The sequence below is a fragment of the Siniperca chuatsi genome, linkage group LG3, assembly GCF_020085105.1.
Source record: "Siniperca chuatsi isolate FFG_IHB_CAS linkage group LG3, ASM2008510v1, whole genome shotgun sequence".
Taxonomy (NCBI): Eukaryota; Metazoa; Chordata; class Actinopteri; order Centrarchiformes; family Sinipercidae; genus Siniperca; species Siniperca chuatsi.
The window spans coordinates 14,172,612-14,197,582 of record NC_058044.1 but is presented as its reverse complement, the minus strand read 5'-3'; the positions used below and the strand labels follow the sequence as shown (position 1 = coordinate 14,197,582).

General features: G+C 36.8%; 1 protein-coding gene across 1 annotated transcript in view; it reads right to left on the bottom strand.

Annotated features, from left to right (window-relative positions):
- Positions 1 to 5,035: 5,035 nt before the first annotated feature.
- Positions 5,036 to 24,971, bottom strand: part of tacr3a (tachykinin receptor 3a) — a 28,515-nt gene continuing 8,579 nt past the window's right edge. The window contains exons 4-5 of the mRNA XM_044189205.1: positions 8,745 to 8,941; positions 5,036 to 7,662 (exon numbers count right to left, since the gene is read on the bottom strand). Coding sequence (XP_044045140.1) covers positions 7,329 to 7,662; positions 8,745 to 8,941 — 531 coding nt within the window. The 3' untranslated portion in view covers positions 5,036 to 7,328. The remainder of the gene's footprint in view (positions 7,663 to 8,744; positions 8,942 to 24,971) is intronic.

The following is a 24,971-nucleotide window of genomic DNA, read 5'->3' as shown; positions in this document are numbered from 1 at the left end:
AAGCAGTAAATCATTTTTACCACCAGCCATAAAGTGTGTATTTTAGTAGCAGCAGTACTAAGGAAATTGACAGCTTTATGCTACTTTCCATCTTCACCACTGTGGTGGAGAGGCTGTGCTAAAAATGACTGACCTGCCAAGTGGTCTGACACAGACCAGCAGACCATCACTCCTAAGCCATATGCAGTAGACATGGATTGCTGTGTAACAGTTGCCTTATTTAGTGGTGCAGATCCATGCTTGTTTGTAGAGTAGAAGAGCACTTCTTCTTTAGAAACACTGCTATTTAGCAGGACATGGTGTCAAAAATATATGCATGAAGTTTTCAACTCAACATCGGGTAGATTCAGTATTCAATGGGCCTCAGCACAGGTTCCCTATTCAATTCACTTCAGTTCAATTCAATTTTATTCATATAGCGCCAATTCATAACAGAAGTTATCTCATTGCACTTTTCCTATAGAGCAGGTCGAGACTGTACTCTTTATAATATTATTTACCCAGAGACCCAACAAATCCCACCATGAGCAAGCACTTGGCAACAGTGGCAAGAAAAAACTTCCTTTAAGAGACATAAACCTCAGGCTGAACCAGACTCAGGGTGGGCAGTCAGAGAGAGAGTGAGAGAGAGAGAGAGAGAGAGAGAGAGAGAGAGAGAGAGAGAGAGAGAGAGAGAGAGAGAGAGGATGAGAAAAAGAAGGGAAGAGGGGGAGAGGGAAGCACAATGCAAATTCCACATAGAATTTTAAAATAATAATAATGTTATGGTAGTATATTGATATTAAAATAATAATAGGAATGATAGTGATATGAATAATAATGATAATATTAGTAATAAGACTAATAATAATAATTGTAGCAGCGGTCATCGAGCAGGGGGGCAGCGGGTGGCCGGCAACCACAGCTCCGGAGGCAGATATACCTGCTGAAAGCGACAGAAGGAGAGACGAGAGAGACGAGAAAGCAATATGAATGTATTCCTTCACTAGCAAACATGTTATTTCTCTACTGATAAACAGTGAAGGATATATGTGATTGAACACTGATTCAACACTGTTCTGGTAATATAGATTTGAATATATTAAATGTTTTGTTACATTTTTGTTCTTTATACCCACATTCATATAATTATATATTAAAATACAACATATAAAAAACTATTCCTGACAAATGCATTATACATAGTACTGCTGTACTATAAAGCAATGAGTAGCAGAGACAAGCTGCCGCATACCTATTGTCTTATTTAGCAGTTCTCATAGTAGAGTAAAATAATAGCTTAATACATCCATTATGAATAATTGAACAACCTTAGGTTACATGTGCTTGAGAAATTAATAATCCACCTTTATATGCTGAAAATATACTCTCAAATCTCAAAGGATGAGGTCTGAACATTCCCTCTTTTTCTATTACTTTACATTTACAAAAGAAATTGAATATGGAGATAGAATTTAATGTATATTTAAGGAACATAAGTTCTTTATTCTTCATATATGTTAGCATTTATTCTTAATTTTGTCATCATGATTGTCCATACTGTATTTTTATTATATTGGTCTATTCCGTACACATGACATCTGTTGCATGTCTCTCCGTCCTAGGAGCAGGATCCCTTCTCTGTTGCTCTCCCTGAGGTTTCTTCCATTTTTTCCACATTAAAATGTTTTTTCTGGGGGAGTTTTTCCTCATCCGAATCGAGGGTCTAAAGACAGAGGGTGTCGTATGCTGTACAGATTGTAAAGACCCTTGAAGCAAATTTGTGATTTGTGATATTGGGCTATATAAATAAAATTGACTTGACTTGACTAGTTTTACATTTCAGAAAACCAATAGGTTGCAAAACCAGTGATGTTTCCAGGACATCTTCCTGCTGGTCTTCCATGTCAAGTTATCCTCATAAAAGGAAAAATGGACCCTCAGATATTTACATGATGTGATACTATCAGTCATTGGTGGTAAATCAATTTCAATGTGATGTGTTGTAATTTAGCTTTTTATCTTTTGTTCTATCCACTTTCTCTCTCTCTCTCTCTGTCTCAGCCTTTGTCATTTGCTTCAGCTTCAGTTGGTGGTTTCTTACATTTCCCGGGATGCCTACTGTATAAACAATCCCCAGTAATTAGATTAATCTTCTGATAAGAGGGGGGAAAGATGTCTAATCAAACAGGGCTAATGTCACAGATAATGTATTTGCTTACAGAAACAACACATCATCGGCTGCCAGCTGTTTTTGTCATTAACTCAATTTTGAGGTTTTGTAGGTAAGAGAACAATCTTGATTGATAAGTGTGAGACCATTGCAAGTGGTTGCCTAAGAAACATACTCATAGAAAACTAGATAAGTAAAAAGGAATAAGTAATCAAGTCATCTGAAAGGTAGAGGTTTGATGACCGTTGCCTGGTTACATGGACATCTGTAAGCTGAAGCATTCGTTTATAACTCTGAGGACAAGGAGCATCTGGAAGCTAAAGTCTCTTGCTAAGAGCACAATTTTCAAAGCACCTCTTAGATTCGGCAAGCCATGCTGTAATAATGTTTTGAGGAAGAAGTCAGATGAAACATAATATCCATGCTGTGTAGTTTGTAATTTGAAAAGAAAGGTGAATGAGAGAGTAGCCATTTTGTCAGCTCAGATGAGCCAAGATTTGTCATAGTTAGCCACTATTCCCTCCTGACCCCTGCGTGCTCTAGTGTGCTCTTCCTCTCCTTGTGTTTCTTGTGTGTCCTCTGTTCGTTGCTATAAGTGCGTGTGTGTGTATTCCGGTCTGGCTTCCTGGTCTCCCGCCTGCTGCTGATCACCGACACACCTGACACCCATTATCCATCAGTCTCCACAGCATAAATACCAGGCTCGCCCACACCACTATCTGTACACTTGTACGATATCCACGTAAAGGCGCCTACAGCAACCAAGTTAAGTAATTGTAGTAGTTTCCAGTTTTGCCTCATTTGTCTGCTTCTGTCACGCCGGTGATCTCAGCCACGGTCTCCTCCCTGATCGCTACAAAACTGTTTGCCTGTTCCGTCTGCCACGCTACTCCAGCCAGCTGCCTCCCCGGTCCTGGCGGCTCTACTCCACGGATCAGCGGCCTGACCGGTTCAGCAACATCACACTACACAAGCCAGGCCAGAACATACTTCCCCAGTCTCCGTTCTCTGATTGTGCATTACGACAAACTATAGCAGCAACAAAAGGACGGCTGTCTCACTGTGAAACTTGATATCCTCGCTCAATAAGCTATCTTGACTTTTTGTACTGCAAGTCAAGTGAAACTGCCTTCTGCTACTTATATTTTTTTTCCCTTTGGTCGTGCTCATATGGCCTTTAGGCCTGTGTCCACAGATCGAATCAAATGTACTCACTTGTGGGCGTTTGCAATTAAGACATTTTGAAGTTGTGTTGTAGTTTTGACATATTTTTGAATAATTGCTCCTAACAGGCTTGTTCATATCGCACATCTGTAAGTTGTGGGCTGGGGAGGACAATTTATTTTTGTTTATTGTAACTGTAAATCTTCACATGGTTCCCCTGACAGACTACTACTATGATGACAAAGACAACACATGAATGTATCTGGTACTGGACCTCTTGATGCTCCACTGTTCATACTGGGTGTTACAGTATGAAGGGTTTATTAACCAATTTTGTAAAGCAAGACAGAGACAACACATATTGACACTGTAATAAAGGTCAACTTAATGTTATAACAACATTTGTTCATCTCAATTTTGGTGACTCATTTGGTGATGAATGGTCACTGCACTGCATTTCAATGGTCTGACAGCAGCTTCTAACCAAAAAATAAATAAATAATTGATTGTTGTTCTGTGGCTGAAGGGCCTGAATAACAGAATGACAGAATTTCGGTCTGTGCTGTTCAATGATCATGTCTACAGAGAGAGTAATGTTTATATTATACATAAATATTTGGTTTGTTTTTAGTCTGTGAAAGGCAGTAGTAGCAATTAACTGGTTTCTTTTTTTCTTAAAGTTTCTGCTCATAAGGTTTATGTTTCTTTGTCTTTTCAGCAACAAGCCTGTTGCTGCTCATACACAAAAAGTGCTATTATAAGATTACTATCTGTATGGCTGTAGGTTTTCCCATGTGAGAACGTTCTGTTCACAGCAGTGGTGGGAGAAGTACACAGTTCCTTTACTTAAGTAAAAGTACCAATAAAATACTTCACTACTGATACTTAAAGTATCAAAAGTACTTGTTCTGCAGTAAAATGTTCCCTGTGCATGTGGCAGCATTTTACTAGTGTAGCTGGTTGAGGTAGAGCTAGTTTGAACTACTTTTTATGTTAGAAACCACTGGTTTAATGTTCAGCAATGCATTGTATTTTATAAGCTTATTATATGTTTTGTCAATGTAAAATCTGAATTTGCAAAAATAACTAGTAACAATAACAAGAAAGAAATCAAAATGCTTAGATGTAATTATGAGATGCGGTAGAAGTAATTGCAAGAAAGCATCTTTCTTTCATGAATGCAGTTTGCTTCCACAGGGTCAAATCTATACTTTATATAATTGAGAAATATAAATAAATTGAGATATTTCAAAGTTGCAGATTATTATAATAGCCTGCATAGTTTCTGACAACTACCATAAAACAAAACACTATTGCTCAGGTCTTGATTTTTTTTCTCATTTAAACTTGACTGCATTTGCAACAAGTCACAGCTATATTTCATCATATGTCACATGTCATGTCACATCTTAACACGCATGATACTGTGAGGAAGACTGTTGCAATAAAGCTACATTAAGCAAATACATCAGCACTGAACAATGCAGAGCAATGAAAATCAAATTTCTTACTCTAAGAAATATGATATAGAATTGTAAAGTCACTTAGTATCGTCAATAACAAAGAGTTCATACAATTCCTCATCTCAAATTACCAAAATAATTGTTATTTGTCAGCAATAATAACATTATAAGTATTTGTTAAAAGGATAATAAAATAGTTATTTTCAACCCGAGTCCTGTTTTTGAATAAGAGCGGTGAAAGCAAATGAGGCTCAGGTTGAAATAAACCAGTTTTCCTTTATAGACACAACAAATAATATGGTCACCATTTGACAGAGATAGAGGCACACATTGTACTGTACATTCATAGAAAAGATACCTTTATACAGAGAAACATGAAAAAAAACTCAATTACCACATACAAATATTTAACCAACTTCAATATAATGATTAGACAACAGCTTAAAAATACATGACACTGAAATGCACAACATGCTTTTCTTCACATTCTTGAGTAAATACTTTCATGAAGTCTGAACATTCAGAACTGTTGGTAAGAACAATTACGGACAATTTTTTTCTGGGAACCTTTTGCCATTTGTTAAATAACATGTATATATAACCTGCCATCACAAACTGTCGGACTCCAAATTCAGATTTTACTGCAACTAGCAGGACACTAAATACATTATTTTTTTTTTTTTTACATTTTGGAGTATCTTTAAAGACTAACCAAAACACTAATACTGATAAAAATACAGATAAAAATGTCAAACAAAACTATTAATTCAATTCAATTCCCAGCAGTGAGTTATAGCAACAGCCATGAGCACATATAGTAAGATTTTTCTCACCCTTATTAGTAGCCATGTCTTTGTGTTGCTGAGTCAGAAGGGACATACTGTTCCTATAGTTTATATAATTCTACTTATCACAGTTTGGTTCCACTTATATTGTAAACCCAACATGGCACGTATGTGGGAGAAGCTTGCCTTCAGGGCTTTCTGGTAGAAAGGCTTTTTGCCTTTCTTTTTTCCTAAACCTAACCAAGTAGTTTTGGTGCCTAAACCTAACCAAGTAGTAAGGCTTTCTGGTAGAAGGCCCTGAGGGCAAACTTCTCTATGATGTGCACATGGCAGAGGCTAGCAAATTGCTTGGTGCAGTTTCAACACATTATGTGCACCCAAGCAGAGAGTTAAATTAAGATGCAACACAGGATAACAGCATGCTGGAAGAAACTACTAAAACACCAACAACTGCAATAGACGAAAACGGTGCTGCTTTCTGATGACACATTGTACAAAGGCATTTAAAAGAACATGACTGCACTTCACTGTGCCGCTTCCTATATTTTTCCTTCACTTAGTTGTCAATGTAAAAATGAGAGACATTGATCCACTAACTCCTAGTTGGTTTGTTCGCTTTCAATCTGCTCATTCTCCAGCAGCCTGTTTAATGACGTGTTACAAATGTATACTGGATTTCGCCTCTGGCTCGTTGCCAGTTACCAGGAAACATGTTCTTTACATCTTACATAACAGGAAAGCCAAACTCAATTTCAGTACTTTCAGAGCCACATATAGAGCCAAACAGAGTTCAATCAGCAGCTATTCCATTGGCAACTCACTGCAGCCGCTCAGTTTCAGGGGGAAATAGATGCAGAGTACAACCTCTGTATCACATAAAGTTCACAGTTAATACTTACAGATGAAAATGAAAACTATGACATACTTACAGAATTACAATCACCATGACGTATTTTCAGATTACCTCCATTGTGAGGTGGTCTCACCATCTTAGCATATATTTTAATTGCGAATATCCAACCAGAACTGATTAATTTAATTATCAATCATTTGAACTGTGGGACAGAGACCTTAATGAAAACAGCAGTGCACTGACTGTGTTTAAATGCTAATCTCAATCAGATCTGAATGTTTGGCTGAAGAAGGAAGCTGTACAGTATTTCATGAATGCAAAGGGACCCTGATTGGATAAGGGGAAAACCTGAATGTATCATTTAAAGGCAAAGTGCCTGTAATTTAGATGATCATACCTCGTATGTTGTTAAGGCTGCTCCTGAGCATGGACAGATTCTGCTGTGAAACATATTTAAATTGCTTTATTTATTTTAATGTAGGTTTACTGTAGTACTAACAGCTGTATTATGTGGGGAAAAATTAACAAACATATAGTAAAAATACATTTTGATCACACTGTATCGGCTGATTCAGGAGCAAAAACAATGTAATAGGGACATCCCTGCTTTTGATTGAGCTGTGTGACTTTTTTTTGTAACATTCACTTGCCCAATAAGCCTGCTCAGTAATCCATCCATGCTCCAGGGTATCTTAAAAAAAATCTATATTATCCATCAAGGTAAAATATTAAATAATCTCTATATCCATGTGGTCATTCTCTGCTTGGTAAAGTAACCACTTCCACCTTGATACAATGTGTCTACGTCTAAATTATGCAAACATCTGTGCACCGTGTATGTACAGTGTATTATGCATGTGAATACATTTCTTACATGCATATGTCTGTGTGTAAGTCTGTGAGAACACCCTTCAAGAGAACTCCTCAGGTTGAGCGCTTGGAGCCCCTCCATTTTGCGTTTTTGCACTGCCACCGTTGCATCCAGTGATCTCCGTGTGGCGAGACGTGATGTAGCTTCTCTTCCTAGCGGACAGGGAGTGCTTCCTTCCAGAGCCACCACCAGTGCCGCCATCGCCCTCGGCAGTGTCATAAACCGCCACCGTGGTGGTATCCATTCGTGACAGAGTGTACATGCTGCTCTGGCGTGTTGGGTGCAGTCGTGTAGAGCGTAGTTCCAACTCATCGTAGCTGGACACCTTGATGAATGGGCACCAACGAAACGCTCGCTTGAAGCCAGCTCGAAACCTGGTGCCACATCAAGGGGGAGAGGGTAAGAGTTTGCAAACACAGGTATATGTTTGGAAAGTGGAGAGAGAATAACAATATTATAACAAAAATAATATAATAATAATAAATAAATAATATATAACAAATATAACAAAATATAATATAACAAAAATAAATACAAGTAAATCTTCCTAATGGGTATTTTTTTAATTGACAGTCCTTTAATAACATTGTATTTTATGATTTGATGCATTTTTTCTTTTCCAAGACGCAGCAGATACTGTATAGTGCTGTACACAAAGGTTGGCTGTTCAGCTGATTGTCTTCAGGTGTCCCTGAAGCTTTTAAAAAGGCAGTTAGTGATGCACGTCCAAATGTTTGTGAAGTAATGAAAAAGAGGTCAATTGGTGTGGAAGTCCAGTATTTATAGTGCGTGTACTCAATAGTATACCAAGATCCTGGCTGTGGATCCTTTTCTGAATGCATTGACGCTGTATTCATTGATACAATTTGGGGTTCAGTATCTTGCCCAAGGACACTTTGACATGTGGGCTGGGGGAACCTGGGATCGAACAGACGATTTTTGAGGACAACCTGCGCTACCTCTATATACCTCTTTGATAGACTCTACATTTTAGTGTTTAATAGACCAAAAGACCATGGACCACACATTACATAGCACTGAATAAAACTTGTACGGATGCATGGAGAGAATGTAACAAAGCGACAAAACAAAAAATGCAACTAACCTTGATAAACTGATTAGTTTTCCCTTGCCATGTCATAAAATTGGATTTTAAATTTTTTATCTCTGCTTGGATTGAATGCACCCCGGACGGTTTGACCAGATAATAAGCTAATTTCTTTCTCTTTCTCTTACCATTAGGAGATAACAATAAAAGTTCCAAACTCCATTATTAATGAATCCATGCCTCACTTTTATCTTCTAGTAAAACATATAATGAAACTTAATTACACTCAGTGATGTGATGTAATAATACAATCAATTCCACTTTTGTTGTCTCATTTGGTAGCATTGTTAAAGTAAGGACAGTCAGTTGTAACATTTATATTGTCAACACTACCCTGTTGTTACCCACCTGCTGTTGAGGCAGCAGTAGATGATGGGGTTGTACATGGTGGAGCTCATTGCCAGCCACATCATTGACAGGTAAACCTGCTGGATGTACTTCCACTTGCTGAGACGCTTGTTGAGACCCGTCACAATGAAGTAGACATGATAGGGCAGCCAGCAGAGGGCAAAGGTCACCACCACAATGATCATCATCTTCACCACCTGAGAGAGAGAGTGAATGATAATGAGAAAGAAACATTCACAAACTGTCACTGTAATCTGTGTTTACAATTCCTGGCAGCATTGAGAGACTGATGAGGGGGAGGAATGTGGTGCATGTAATTTCAGCCCATTTCTGAATTACAGCATTTTGGTAGCACCTAGTACTGCAGGCAACAGACAGATGATGCATTACTGTAAAACGGTAATGGAAAGCAGGACAGTATGTTCTAAAACACATTCAATTTGTTTTAAGAGAAGAGAATAAAACATTTTTAAATAAGCCAAGTGAAGACAGAGAACAAACATGTACAGGTAAATTATTCCAATTGGAAGGAGCCCTAAACATAAAAGCTTTTTTTGTATTTTATTTTAACCAATTTTCTTAAAGACAAAGGGGACCACAAAGCGGAGCTGATCAAAGCATCTTGTGAGTGAGTTATTTGAAGTATGAGGGACAAAGAATTATTTTAGGGGTAGTTAAAATGAATGCATTTAAAGATAAGTTGATACCAATGAAATTGTCGTCATGTATCAGGAGGGAGCCATCTGACTGTACAAAGCATTGTACAATGGTGCATAAAAAAACAACATCTCAATACTAATCTGCAGAGCCTATTATTTTTAGCACTGAGAGGAAGACCATGACTGTAGCCACACTTTGCAAGTAGCATTTTCACCACTAACTCTCATTTAAAATGCCATTTAAACTAAATAACGTTAGAAAAATTAAAGTGGTACCTTTTTTTTTTACCAACCCTATCGCCAGACTTCAATATTGAAATTCTTGCCTTCTGCAATATCTGGGCATGGCAACTATGGTACGGTTAAGGTAGGGAAAAAGGGATCATAGTTACGGTTAATAAACATGCAAACATTAATTGCAAAATTTGTGACAGGATTTGAATGCTGGTCTCTTGCTTCACGCCCATTGACCACAACTCCTAAAAGCTCCACACCCTTTCTTTTCACCTTGCAGCATATAGGGAACAATACTAGGCTACCTGCGTTGCCACTGGACATAAATTGTGAGGTACAGATATGAACGTAGCTCCTAGAATACTGGGCTTCATTTAACTGAAAATATAAGTTAAAGGAGAAAGAAGTTTTCAGTATTGTCATTTAATGACATTTGATCATTTACCTGTAAGTCAATTTTTTTTATCACTTCTGAAAAGTCTATCCATCTATCCATCTTTCAATGAATCTTTCAATCTCTCCTTCTATTTGGAGGTGAAATGAACGAACTGCTGTGGATTGTCTCTGGGTGGTAGCTGGGAACAAAATCCAAAATACTGTGTGGCTCCTCTGAGGCAGGCTGGAGAGGCACGCTGCCAGAGGCAAAACAGACAGATCATTGAGTCCCTCCTGAAACCCAAACAGAAGTCCTGGCAGCCCTAGTTGTGACTGCATATTTCAATGAAGTTTATGGCATAACACAAGCCATGCTGTAAACTGTGCTGTGGTTGCTAAACAGTAGTGGAGCAGGCAGTCAGTATTTTTGTTTGATGACAGTGTGGACGTTAAATGAAGGCTCTGTTTCTCTCAAGAAGATGCAAGTGTGAGAGGACTAATTGAAAGATCTAAAGACCAAAGTAGTTGTTATGGGTGCAGTCTAAATGTTTCCATTGCATGTGACGGTGTGTGTGTGTGTGTGTGTGTGTGTGTGTGTGTGTGTGTGTGCTTCAAGGGGAAGGGGAAGAGTCCAGTGTTGTGTTTATTTTAAAGTATATGCACTGTATCAGTCAAATCTGTCTACTGTTCTATAATAGTAAAACTGAATTTCAGTTTACATGTTCATAGTTAAGATTTTAAAGGATGGAAGAACATACATGCATGTTATTTAGGTCATTTGATCAACTAATTTTATTGCCAGTTGGTAAAAACAGCTTGTTTATGAAGTTTTAAACTCACAGCACAAATAACCACTAATTGAGAATGATTGTGAATATTATGTCAATAACATGTTCTTTGAATGTTACTTTAAAGGACAATACTTCCTTAATCTATATTCTTATTGTTGTCAACAAATCTCAAAAGTCTCTCAATAGTTTCTGCCCTCCCTACACTGTCTGTGGCACCCAGCCCTGAGGCCATTTGTACCTGTTAGTACAAATGCTGCTGGTCACTGTAGTTTTAACAAATGTTACTCAATCAGGAGAAAATTGTGCATTTGTTGGGGACTATTTTCAGCAGCATATTAATACACATTTGGTGTTCTAGAAAGTGTTTATGGCAGCAGGACAGTGTTCATGGTAATGAAAACACATGTCATCCAGTGCAACAGTGTAGCCATGTACAGTATGTGATTTTGAAAACAATGGAGGTCTATGGCACAGAGGAATAAGCTACACACACAATTTATGTAAGTAGGATCAATGCATGTGACAGACAGAACCAAGTGTTTGAAATCTTGTGTACTCTTTGGTTTCTTGTAAACTGTCCCATTGTTATGAAAGACGTCTAGTTTGTCAAAAGGCTAAATGTGTAAATAAACTTGAGGAGGAGAAACACATATGCTAAGTGCTCTTGGGTCTTGTTTTTAAACGGTCCATATTTGGACTGCCAAGAACTCAATGCAATCCATATAACTTATTATGTTGATACACACAGGATATTTTAACTGAGGCTGGCTTCTTGAACATTTTAAGTATGTGTCTGCTTTACCACAGTCTCTACTGGAGAATTCTGGCATATACTTTAAGAACTATACATACTATAGCGTAATAGAAAAAATAAAATTGTTTGCAAACTCTGCAAAAGATTAAGTACCTTCTAATTCTGAACATACATGTTAACATGTCATCCCTCACTCAAGATGTTGGTGCTCTAAACAAGCAAATAAATGTTATTGTGCCTGTGTTATCAGCCAATCACTGGCATTTTAAACAGTCCAGACGGGGAACAAGTAGACACAGCATTTCTTAAAAAAAAACATTATTACTGCATTATACAAAGGCAACAAAAAATGGTAAAGAATAAAAAAATATAAATTGTATATTACATATTGCAGTATATTACAGTTAGGTCAATCAGGGTAGTTTGCAAATGCCAGAGCAGAGCAAGAACATGCATCATTTCCCAAATTCTTTACTGTAAATCCAGTCCATGGGGGTCAAGATTTTGTGCATGACAGAAAGACAGAATCCATAGTCTCTTCCTCACACAGCTACATAAACAATACTGAAAGTATATCCTGTGAAGCACAGGAGGTTTAGGTGAGCTCATGCAGTGATTTATATAAACATTATTGGACTCTCTTTAGGTCTGTGAGCACATAAAAAAAGACTGAGATGTAGAAAAGTTCTCCCACCCATTTTTCATCATGGGGGATAATGAGAATATCAGAGCACATATTTCAAGCAATGTCTTGTGTTCATATTGTATAATATCGTTATTGTTGTCAACAGCATGGCAGCATGTTATACAGTTCTAAACTGGATTCAGCATGTGTGGACATCTAACAGAAGTTATTAGTACAATTCTTTCTGTCAGCTGGAAAAACACAAGCAATCATTTGTTTTACATGTCAATCATTCTATGCGACAGACTTCTACTGTTTGCATACACAGTGTTTAAAAATTCAGTTTGGCAGTCACGTCAAACTGTTGTAGAATGAGCATGAGAGTACAGTAGTAGACAGCCTGACTGCTGCACACAAAGCCGCACAACAAAGAAATAATGGCTACATGAAGTGTAAAGGGTTTGTTTTTCACATGTGTTGTTTGCTGTGTACTATGTTATACATCACAAAGTTTTTCATAATAAAACAAACAGAGAGATGAGAAAACAAGACAGGAAAATAGATTAGAAAACAGAATAGAACAAAAAAAAAAACACAAGCAAAATACAAAAGTATAGCAGAGTTAAAATATAACAAGTTAAAAGGAACCTGGTAAAATGTAAGGTCTTCCACTGAAATATGAAGTGATCTAAAAGATGATACTGATTGCAACAGCCTGAGATTATGAGGCAGGGAGTTGCTAAATTGAGGGACCCAGAGCTGGTCACGCTTGATAATCTCTGGCTGCACTGTGGCTCATAGGGGCTCATAGTATATCTAAAATATAATGCCTTTGAATTTATCACAAAACATACACCTTAAAATGTATTCAAAATCTCATAGAGAGCCAGTGAAATGAGGCAAAAATGGAAGAAATGTGTTTTCTCTTTCAAGTATTGTTAAAAGCCCAGTGGCAGTTTTTTGAGTAATCTAGAGGCAGACAACAAACTTTTCAACTTAATAAAAACAACTACAGGAGTCCAAACGCATGAGTGATGAAAGTAATCCTCAGGTGAATGAAGCACATTTGCACCACTCTAGTCACTTGGTTCTCAAAGGAAAAGTTGCAGTCTAGTATTTGTGCCTAATTTTATTGTGGATGATAAACAACCAAGTAACAAAGTTGTCACTAACAAGGCATGTTATAGGAAGTGGTTTTCCCCAGGTTTTACAGGAACAGAAAGCTGCAGCATAGACATGTAAATTCATATTGCGTTTAGGACGAGTGGCACAATGGCAGCCTATAAATGGAAAGTAAAAGTGGACCTAAAATTGTTCCTTGGGGGATACCACAAGGGTAAAGGTGGCAGGTATAGAAGAAGCCCCTCAGATTACAACAGACAAATTTCTACCAACAAGTTAGGATCTAAACCAATTAATAGCTAAATCCTTAAAACCAACCCATTATTCAAAATGGTCACTTAAAATAGAGTCGACAGACATGAAAGCAGAGTCCAAATAAAGTAAAATTAAAATGGAACAGTAGCCATTTAGCTGCAAATAGTAATTGGTCATTGGTCACCATGATTAGAGCAGATTTAGTGCTATAAAATGAACAAAAGCCAAATTGGAATGTTAAAAAAATACTATTGTTGTTCATAAAATAACATTAAGTAGATGGAAATCTATTTCCTAAAATTTTTCACAAGAACAGAAACAATGCAATGGGTCACAAGTGGGTGTTTTTTCAGTAGAGGTTGAGCTATGGGGTGCTTGAAATTGGATGAGAATATGCACATAAACAAATAATTTATTATTATTTTTAAACAACAAGTGGGAATGTTGTCTATTGAGCAGGATGTCATACCAGAAATGTTGAGGTTGACAAGTTGATTTGTTCAAAGTGGCTGAGCACAGGCACTGGCTCAGGGAAGATGCTCACACTCAGTTCTGTAAATCAAGGGGAGATATGAAGCCTAATCCCCTTAGTCTTGTTGAAATAATTAAGAAATATATCATATTTTGGGTAGGTGGCTTCAGGAAACTGGGTAAAAGATGCACTGATCACTAAATTAATGGTCTGATAAAAACGCCTGGGAATGTGGCCATAAGATGTAACCAGGTACAAAAAGCAAAATATGAACTTCTTGCTGTTTACAATGACAAAACAACCAGTAGGACATACAGAATACTGTAAATCATTTTTTACAGTCATTGCAAAGGGGACTATAGTTCAGCTGCAGCACATTCAGAACATAGCAGCTTGTATGAAGAAATACAAATACATCACTCTTGTTGTTAAATTGCATCAAATGGTTTCCAGTGAAATTTAGAATTGAGTGTAAACTCCTTCTCATAGACAATGCTCTTAATATTTTGGCACAATACACTGTATTTCTGACAGTTTCCAGAGTACTCAGGTCATCTGGTGCTGGCCTTTTAAAAATATCAAGAGTCAACTCCAAAACTGGGGAAGCAGCTTTTTGTTTTTACGCTCCCATGAGCTGGAACCATCTGCCGGAGGATCTGAAATGTGCTCCTCCTGTTTCCTTTTTCAAAAACAAACATAAAACCTTTTTAGTGGGTATGGCATATGCCTGTTGACCAGAATTAACCAACACAAAAATTTGTTATTTTCTGTCAGTCGTGTCTGGTAATATATTTTTGTCTCTCTTCGTCTCACACATTTATATTTTTATACCTTTATATTTTACAATATGTCCTGCTCAAAATAAAGTTACTATAAGGCTAAGAAGGTTATTTTTATTGTAGATTACACACCAACAATATACACATGATCCATATTGTTAGTTTGATAAAATGAGTGGAAGCAAATCTGAGTAAATCTGTTGGAAAATTCAACTGAAGGTCTTTGAGATAATCAAACAATCTGTTTTTTGACAAAATCAAATGATGATTACTGCTTGTCTGTCAAACAAGGCTATCTTGAGAAGTAACTCACCTCACAAGGAAATTTACATAAATAATAAAAGCAATCAATGTGCTGTTGCTGGATAGCATCATTTTGTTGTAAAAGGGCAGATGGGAGAATCTTGAGGGCATCTTCTTGATTGCTAGAAGACCCTTTTTAATGGTGCAGATTAAAAAACAGTTAAAGGTTGACTTTTTAAGAATATGACTCTAAAGTCTGTTTTACAGCACTAACCTGAAGTGCCTGGTAGGATTGCAAATCTGTTTTAAAGTGGACAGGATATCATTTATACAGCAGTATTCAAGTCACACAACAATGTCTGAAAGAATTGAGCCTGTTGTTAAATATCATTACATGTAACAAACAGTGCCTGATAGTTAAAGATAGATAAAGTTGGCCAGCTGCAAGGTAACCAATAACTTGAGTTTTACCGATGGACAGTGGTGAATGGATTTGGCTTTCTTTTAAGAAGTTTGTATAACACTTTTATACTGCTGTGGAAACTTGTCAAAATGAATCCATTGTAACTGACATGAATTTAAACTGACAACAGCATACATTTTATATTATTATTATTATTACATTCAATCTACAGGGGCTCACTGTTATTTACTTAAAAGATTTTGGGGGGGAGTACTTGTAAGCAGGACTAAACAAACAAAGCAAGAAAAGTATTGGCAAACTTCACTTCCAAGTCTGAAGTTCAATAAAGAAATATAAGGTATTTAAGGTAGCCAGTAAGTCATAAGAATTGCTTTAACCTGTGACACATCTGCAAAACTATGATTAAAAAGTAATCTAAAAAAAAATCTAAATTACCTTATTTTCAACATTTCACTCTGAGGTCTTCTTTTATTTCTACCGACTGGTTTGTTTTGTGCTGTGATCAAATTGAGAGATGGTTAGACCAGAGAAGCTAAGTAATTCTCTCTGTGTCTCAAACTACTATGCTCCTGATGTGGAGGTCATTTTCCAGAGGGCAAGGAAGAGAAGAAAGCACTAACTACTGAGGGAACCATACAATTGCACATCACGCACATCTCCACAACATCAGTCTGCCCACAGTGAGCAAAAACAAATGGCCTTTTTGAGCTTTCTTTCTGTTTCTTTCATTTCCTGAGCACTGCTGGGTTTTAAGGTTACTGTATATGTGTAGTAAGGTTACAAAACATTCATCTTGGCTGAGGTTACTTTCTAGGTTGCTGGAAGACAGGACTGCATTGATTTCAAACCCACAACCCATTAACTTAATAAAGCCAGTGAAAGATTAAAGACTTTCAGATAAATTAGTGAAAGAAAGTTATGAGAGTTTGATTTTTCTATTATTATGTAGTACTAACAGTTTGTCCTCCAGATATTATGTAAACTCTTGTCAAATAGTAAGGCAAGACAAAAGGCAAGGCAAACTTGATTTCTAAAGCACATTTCATACATAGAAACAAAATGTGCTTTACATAAAAATTAAAAAGGAAAGAAAGAAAAATCTTGCTTGATTGCATAATTTTAACCAAACACTGCAGTTTCAAAAAATGGCAAAAACCAATTTCATCAGATTTTATGAAATTCAGTCGCACCCAGTTAATATATGGTAGATATACATGTGGGAGTACATTTTTGTGTGAATGTATCTGTGTGCACATTCAGAGACCCTTTGATGGTTTCCTGCTTGGATTAAACTTGAAAATCCAACACAAACATGCTCAGACAGAGCAGAGCGAAAAATAGATGAGTGAAGAACAAATACAGAAAATTTACATACAGTAGAGCAGACCTCAAAGAGAGGATATCTTATCTCTTTTTACCACTTTGATGTTTGATGATTGCTGTACTACAAAGACCAGTGGGACAAAAACATACAGAGAGAAAAAACGTCATATAAAAAGAATAATAATGGTAATCGTACTCGCCAAATTATTAAGTGCTTTATTTTGCAGCTAATCAAGCAGTAGTGCATCTTTGAGAAAAGAAATGAGATGATCGGATTTGCTCACATGAATTCACACTTCTTATTCAGAAGCTTTCTAAAGGAAGGAAAGAAAGGCAAATGTTATCAGTTACGCTCATTGTGATTAAAGCAAACGTTATTTTGAGAAAAAATAATACAGAATAATTCAAACAAATTTGTAACAAAGTCAAGTGCCAGCTTTAATGCTATGTGATCTGATGCAGTCTGTCTCTGTATTAACAAAGTGGATGACACTTATTTTCTTGTTGGATTTTATTTTCTGCAGCTAAACACATCCAAGGTTATGCTTCTTGTACAGGCATAGTTACAGATGGCAAACATCTGCATTCATGATAGCGGTTCACAGCAAAATCCTCAATAATGATGAACAGAAAAAAAGAGCCTCTCAACAGCGAACAGCTGCTCCTCACACTGAATCTGCAGCCTGCCTGCTATACGTGAACAAGTAAATTTGTGAGAGAGTGAATTACTAGCCAGTTCCATCAGTTTTCTTATAACATAACAGGAGGGCAGCAGGCAAGCAGATGAGAGATGCCGAGGGTAAAATATCTCTGGAAAGTAGTAACATAATCGATCTATGTCTTATAATTAGATGTTCACAGGTGTTTTTTCTTGTTAGAAGATACCAACATTAACCAGGAGAGACAAGTGCAAGCAATTGGCCGAGTCCTGCAGTTACTACTGTCTGAGACCTTCCATCAGGTTTGAGAGTAGAATCTCAAGTGTTTGTAAAACACAGAGGGTCAATCTACACCAAACTGGCCCATAGCAGCATGTCTGTGTAATCTAAAGGCTATGTCATATCAATTCTACAACATGGAAAAGAGGGACAAAGAGGAGAGTGCCATTTTCTCACTAAATGTCAAGGTGAAAACTGGATTGCAGGGATTTACTTGGTCCCTTGTTTGTAGGAAGCCTGTGGGAGGAGAAATGTGCAATAGGCAGAGAATGCTTCACTGACATGTGGAGGCCAGCCTGCAAGCAGAATGTCAAACCTGAAGAACACATAGTAGGAATCACACAAGGTACCATACAGTATCCACAAGCTACGATCAATCATCATCATTTTTACCTGTTGTTACAACCCAGTCTCCTAGAAATTATGTTTATATAATACGTTATTGTTTCAAGGAAAACGTAATTGCTGCCTGGATTATATTCAATTACGTATTTTAATTAAGTGTTATGTTTTTCTACTGCACATAAGTCGGAGGGTAATGGCTGGGGTGCATGGGTTGTACAAACGCAGGACTGATACCAGAGACTGGAGGTTTGCATCCTGCGTGTGGTTAGGTTTAGGTAATAAAATGACTTTGGTTAATAATAATAATAATAATAATAATAATAATAATAATAAATAATAGGCTAATATCTTCTATATAGCACTTTTCAAAACAAAGTTACAAAGTGCTTTACAAGACAAAATAAGAATGGTAGACAAACAATGATAAAAACAATTGATTCAATTAATTACAGTGATGGTGTGTTGGGCTCTGAGCGCTGCTACAAACGCATATGACCTACGCTCACTTCTGTGCCTGAAGGCATCCTGTGTAGACAGAGAAGGAGGACTGAAGCTGTAGCTGCTAACATGCTGCTTTCACCACTTAAGCTGTGTAGACATTGTGTTAATGAAGTAAACACGTCCTGTCTTCAAGCTACTTTTGACTTTTTCTGTATTAAACGAAGACCACAAACTTTTCCTAACCATAACCACAGTAATAAGTACTGTCAGTGCCTAAACATAACCATAAAAAACATTGAACTTTGTGCTTTAATCACTACAAGTAGATATTGCATTGCAAGAGCTGATATTGTAGGGAACAAAATGAAATATGTTAGGGTCACCTAACGTGAGGTCACCAGACTCTACTAATATTATGATAAAGGTGTAAGTTGTGTAACAAAGCTAACAGTAGAGTGAGGGAGATGTCTGCACGCCCACACAGCCCCGAGAAGAGGTGTAATCAGCCAAAAGAAGTGAAAATCAAGTGGCTTTACCATAGATGTGAGAGGCTTTTAAATGTGAAACTAGCGGCTCTGTGTGCAATTAACTAATTCCTCATGTAGGCCTTGCAGTGGACTTGAACCATTAGGACTTCAGATATTAGTATTTACTTGTGTTATTTTTTAAGCATTAGTGATTCATGGGTAGCTTTCAAAGGGTTTTTACGGTCAAACTATTATAAAACGTTGCTATTGTTGCTACAAAGGAACACAATTACAAAGTGACTAGTATAAAAATAATAAAAGGAACAACTTAAAAGAAGCTGAAGTAAATACTTTATACCAACTCACTGTACCTTGCCATCAAAATCTCCATCCGCACAGTATTTCGTACATAAATGAAAATGAGCAGTGGGAAACAAATGGGAGTAGACAAAGAAAACATATTAGTTTGATGCTGATTTGCTTTTGAAAAAAAGTAATGAAACTCACATGCTAATGAGCTTTTTAATGCATAAAATGGATATTGAGCTGGGTTGTAACCGACCAAAACAGTCTTTGGGCTTGCACCAGCACTAGATTTATGTTTCTTCATTAATCCAGTAAATTAATTAGCCTGAAGCCAGAATGAGTCCTACCACCAATTTCAAACGTGATATGATAAAGACAAACCTCAGCAAGTTGTGTGCCTAAATGCCACTGAGTGATTAAACAAGAGAGAAAATAAAGGCGAAGAGGAGAGAAAGAGAACAAATCAAAAGAGAGAACTGGAGTGAGTCTTTGCTTCACAAACAAAACAATTGAAAAAAATCCCTCAGTGCAACCCTGTCTACTAAAAGTTATGTTTATAGACCACTAATATTTGCAACAGCAAATATGATATAATAATAATATGATATAATGCCACCCAGATTACATTTTTTATTCACATAATAAGTGAAATGTGAAATAAAAGATATAACGCAAAATCTTCATACTGAACTACAACTTCTGTGCAATACAATGATGTAACACTTCATAGACTAGAAAAACCCTTGCCAGTGAACCAGCTCTGTCTCCTATAAATTACATATATATACACTAATTTGCAAAAGAAAATACGTTTTGTGGGAAACATAACTGGAACGGCACTCTACTTACATTTTTTTTCAATATAATGAGGAAATGTTTGAATGAATATATCAGCAAAATGTTTATACTGAATGTATTTGCAAAACATTCACTGACAAAATATTTCATTTGTTTTCCTACATTATTTGTGAGCAGCATCTACAGCATGATTACGTTCAGGCACTCTTGGTTGCTGATTTTGGTTAAATATTGAAAACATCAACACTGACTTAAACTGGACTTGTTTAAATTTTCATTATTTAACCAAAACCAAAGTCTTTCCTTAACCTTAACCAACCTGTTTTTTAGTCTAAAATTAACTTATGGGAAGCAGGACATGAATCACGCCCTCTGGTGTAAAAGTCCTGTGCTTTGTATGTCCACCACCAACCCGACCACCTCCCTATGACTTCTGCGTAGTACAAGAATGTAACACGTCCTGGACTGGAATAAATGTTACAAGTGAAATAGTCCAAGCAGCAATTACATTTCCTCAAAAACATATTTAGATGCACATTTAGTAGTATAATAAATGTCATTTTACAGGGTTTCTGCAGAGTTTACCAAGTTAAACTTAAGACTTTTTAAGACCTTCTTAATTCCACCAAAGTATAGTATGATGGAAAACCAGTTATATGATATGGCCTAGAATTATTTATTATTATGTCCCTTTTTTTGCATAACTTCCCACCTGTATAAAACAATAATTCCTAATGATATAATTAATTAAATCAACACAATGGACATGGGTAAATGGCATAAAAATGGATTAAGCAACTGAAAATTGTTAATTTATTTAAGTTCTTTCTAATATCAGCATTTACCACACAGCTAGGCTGGTGGATTTAATCGCAGAGCAGATGGAATGGCTGTGAGAGTACACCACATACAACATCAATACAAACATAAAGGACATAAGTGCAAAAAATAAAACCTACACCAAGCAAGCAAGAATATTTTTGTCTTTTGTAAGAGACTTTTAATGCTTTCTAAGGCCTGTTTTGAGGAAACTGAATTCAAATGCTTAAGACTTGGGGAAAAAAATGGGGAAGTGAGGGGGCGCTTACACAGAGATGACGAAAGAGCACAGGAGGTTATGTGACTGTAACCACAGTATTTAAGCACTCACTCTCAAAAGAAAGCCGCCAACTCCTACTGTATTATAGTGTGGCTTGGTGAATGACCCTTAAAAAATTGCTTCTATTTTCATTATGGAACAAGCCTGGGCACTTGGCTGTGCACACCTAAGCTTTTCTCTCTCAGGACAGACGGATCTATTGACACCTGTCCAGTCTGGATTAGAACAGTCCCATTATCACTGGAGGTTAGCATGGCACTCACATACACTGCAGCTTAACACTGTTGTGATTCATTTCTGGAAAAATCTGATTTTGCAGAGGTAATCCATCCCAATCCTTACATCTACACACACAGACACCCACAGACAGTACTTTGTCTTCAGGCAGGAAGGAAGATGAACGATCGATGGTGCTTACAACACAAGTTGAACACAGATTGTCTTCAAGAGCCATATGGCAGAGTTATGACAGGTCATTAATGTTGTACTTCAGACTGACATTTCGAACGCACAGCCTCAGGCATGAGCTTAAAATAGAACACCTGTGGCGTGGAGATTGCGGCAGAATGGATTAACTCAAAACAATGGACTTTCTTTCAATAAAGATGATGAGAAATCATAGAAAGATGGAGCTTTTTATTACTTCCTATCACCTCATCCACCTGTGATGGCTGCGCAGGAATTAAGGTGAAACAATATACTTGAGAAAGATCTTGAGAAATAACTACACTCTTCATAGATTATTTTTGTACAAAATTACCACTTTTTGCTTCATTACTTCAGTTCATTCATCTATTTAATTTTAGTGACCTTTGCCACTATCAAAACAGCGTCATCATCATGGATGACATCACCAATAGGTAACTAAATGGCCATAATTGGTCAAATAAGGGGAAGTCTGGGACAACCACACCAGCAGAGCTATAGTAGCAGGAGAGTTGTGAGTATCGCTGTCTGGAGCTGGTATGCCGGCTATGGGAAACCATCTCGTCCTCTCTGTTAGCTTCGCAGCAGCAACTGTAGGGACAGTTTGCTAACCCACAACCTAGCTAACGCTGGTAATATTGCTTGCTGTGTCGTTGTTCGCTCTCTGTCTATCATGGTATTTGTCATGATATTGGACTTCTCCAGAATCGCATAACCCGCCTTTAATATCTCTTTAAAGGGTCAGTTCACCTAAATAATCTGCTGGCAACCCAATACAACACAGATGAATGGAATTCATCAGCCTCATCTCTACTTTGTGTTTAGTGCTAATTAGCAAATGTTAGCATGCTAAACTAACACTTGCTTACCATGAGCATGTTAGCATTGTCATTGTGCACATGTTAACATACTTGTATTAGCAAGTTAGCATGGCTGTAGACTCGTAGTCGTGTTAAAGCAATAGCATTGCTGTTGAGTTTTTGATATGCATTTTCTTGATGTCAGTATGTAATTTTTTAAATTAATTATATCTTGAGATCTAAAAACTTTGTGAGTAACTGTAGCTCCTGGCATCCCAGATTTTTGAATGTACTTTAATAAACTCAGAGAAGTTGTGGGGGCAATTATTTGGGCAATCTACTGGATATCACAATTACTGAACCTTGGTGATCACCTCCTGACCTAACAATATAGTTCAATGCCTCACTACATACTAGTAGTATACAGTATACGTACTTAATGCTATCATATTTAATGCTCCTTTTTTTTTTTTCCTGCAGCCGTTTCCATTCCAGCCGAAATGTGCTGTAATTTTTGCCAGCTGAGATAGTGGTCATAAGCAGCACACTTAAAGAATTAAGCAGATTTAGTATGCATACTGTACTGACATATTTGAGTATACTTAATTTTATCACTTTTCCAGTGTGAACACACTACATATTCAAAATGTGTATTTATTTTGTATTTTCTACTGTCTAGAACATGGTAGAAACATTAGCTTTTGAGCTAGTTTTGTGATGCTTGACAGTGTGGCCCCAAGCTGTTCTCTCCTTTCTGTAACCTTTTTCTGACCAAAGCCTGCAAGCACAAAACTCTCAACCTGCATGACATTCATCCCCAAGAAAAAAAACACTGTACCATGTAAGCCAGTGATAGGACAGGAGGACAGGATAGAGGTTGAAAGACAAACATGCTTCATCTTCAAAATGATGTTAAAATGTTGTAATTCAGACTTTACACACACGAACAATGCAAACTGCTTTTGAACTCGGCACTGAAATCAACAACAAAATGCAGGCTGTCTGAAATATCATAGTGGATCACAGATGAACACAAATATCCCTTTTCAATTATGGATCTTCACAGTTACAGGAAGGACTCCCCATAGACCCATTTTCTGGCTGGAAGACTGTGAAGCTTGTGAAGCCAACATTGATCCTTATGAAAGGTATAAAAGGCATGTAAAGGCAAAGACATTTGGAACCTGCATTCATAGGCAACAGTTGTGTTGGTGCTCGGGTAGCCACAGGGAAATCAAACAGTGGGGTGACCAAATCAGAAGCATAGTAACGTAATAATGTCAAAGCACAGTTTTAACCGGGAGTTAAACCTGTGTCCATTCCTATATTTACCTTTCTTGGTGTCATCTAACAGTTCCCTATAGATTTTGACCACTCAGTAGTTTTATAAAGTGATATAAAGTGTGTCATTTTGCATTTACTTGTGAACTGTGGCCAGGAATACAATGAATAGACTTTCAACCTGAGGTCATTACATAGTGTGTTAACCGGTTACACATCTGGCCCATTTATAACCAGACCTTTTGCATTTTTGCAATGTAGCATTTTTATCATTTGAGGCTATAATGGAAGCTGTAATACAGTGTCTGGATCAAATGTGCTTTATGTTTAAATGCATTACTTTGTTGCTGGTTTAATAACTGGCTGTGTTTGATGAAACTCACTTAATTTTGTATTTCTTTTTCACTAATTACTTTCTATCGATTTCACTTAGTTGTTAGTAGTTTGGTTATTCTTTCTTATTATGGTGATGTGATGGCCGTTGCATGGTTTGTATGGTTTGACTTTATATATACTGTATGTGTTTCATATGAAGAAATCAATTTGGTGTCTATACTGCATTCATTTATCTAATTTTAAAGTATTGTATTTAAGTACATTTTTTAGGTACTGGTACTTTATTTGAGTATTTCCATTTTATGCTACTTTATACTTCTGCTCCAATACATTTCAGAGGGAAATATTGTACTTTTTACTCCACTACATTTATTTGACAACTGTAGTTACTAGTTACTTTTCAAATTAAGATTTTATATTAAAATGATATATGCACATGATCAGCTTATAAAATCCAACTTGTTAAAGATTAAACCAGTGGCTGCTCTAGTTTGGCCCCATTGTAATGTCTCTGATGTCTATGAGATATTAATGGAACTAATCTTCTCTGAACCTTTCAGATGGTTTAATTTAAATAACTTTTCGAATCCCAAAGAGATCAAATGATCCAATATTTCACAAAAAGATTAGAGAAAATTTAAAAAATACTGATAGAAATTTTGTAGCAGAACTTGGTTTTTTCTTCTTTCATACCAAATGAATCATCTCATGACCCCTCAGATTTATTGTGTGGCCTACGCCAAGTATTATATTATTTTATTTGCCAGTGATGCAGTGATTTATTTGCCTGCATCACCCTTTTATGACCAAGTAATCTGCTGCAAGATGTGTTTTCTCATATTTGGTTATTCTTCATGGTAGCAGTAAACAGTCTTATTGTAAAAGCATGTCTTGAATGAGTTCCTGACTCCTGAGACATAAAGGCCTTGGAAGC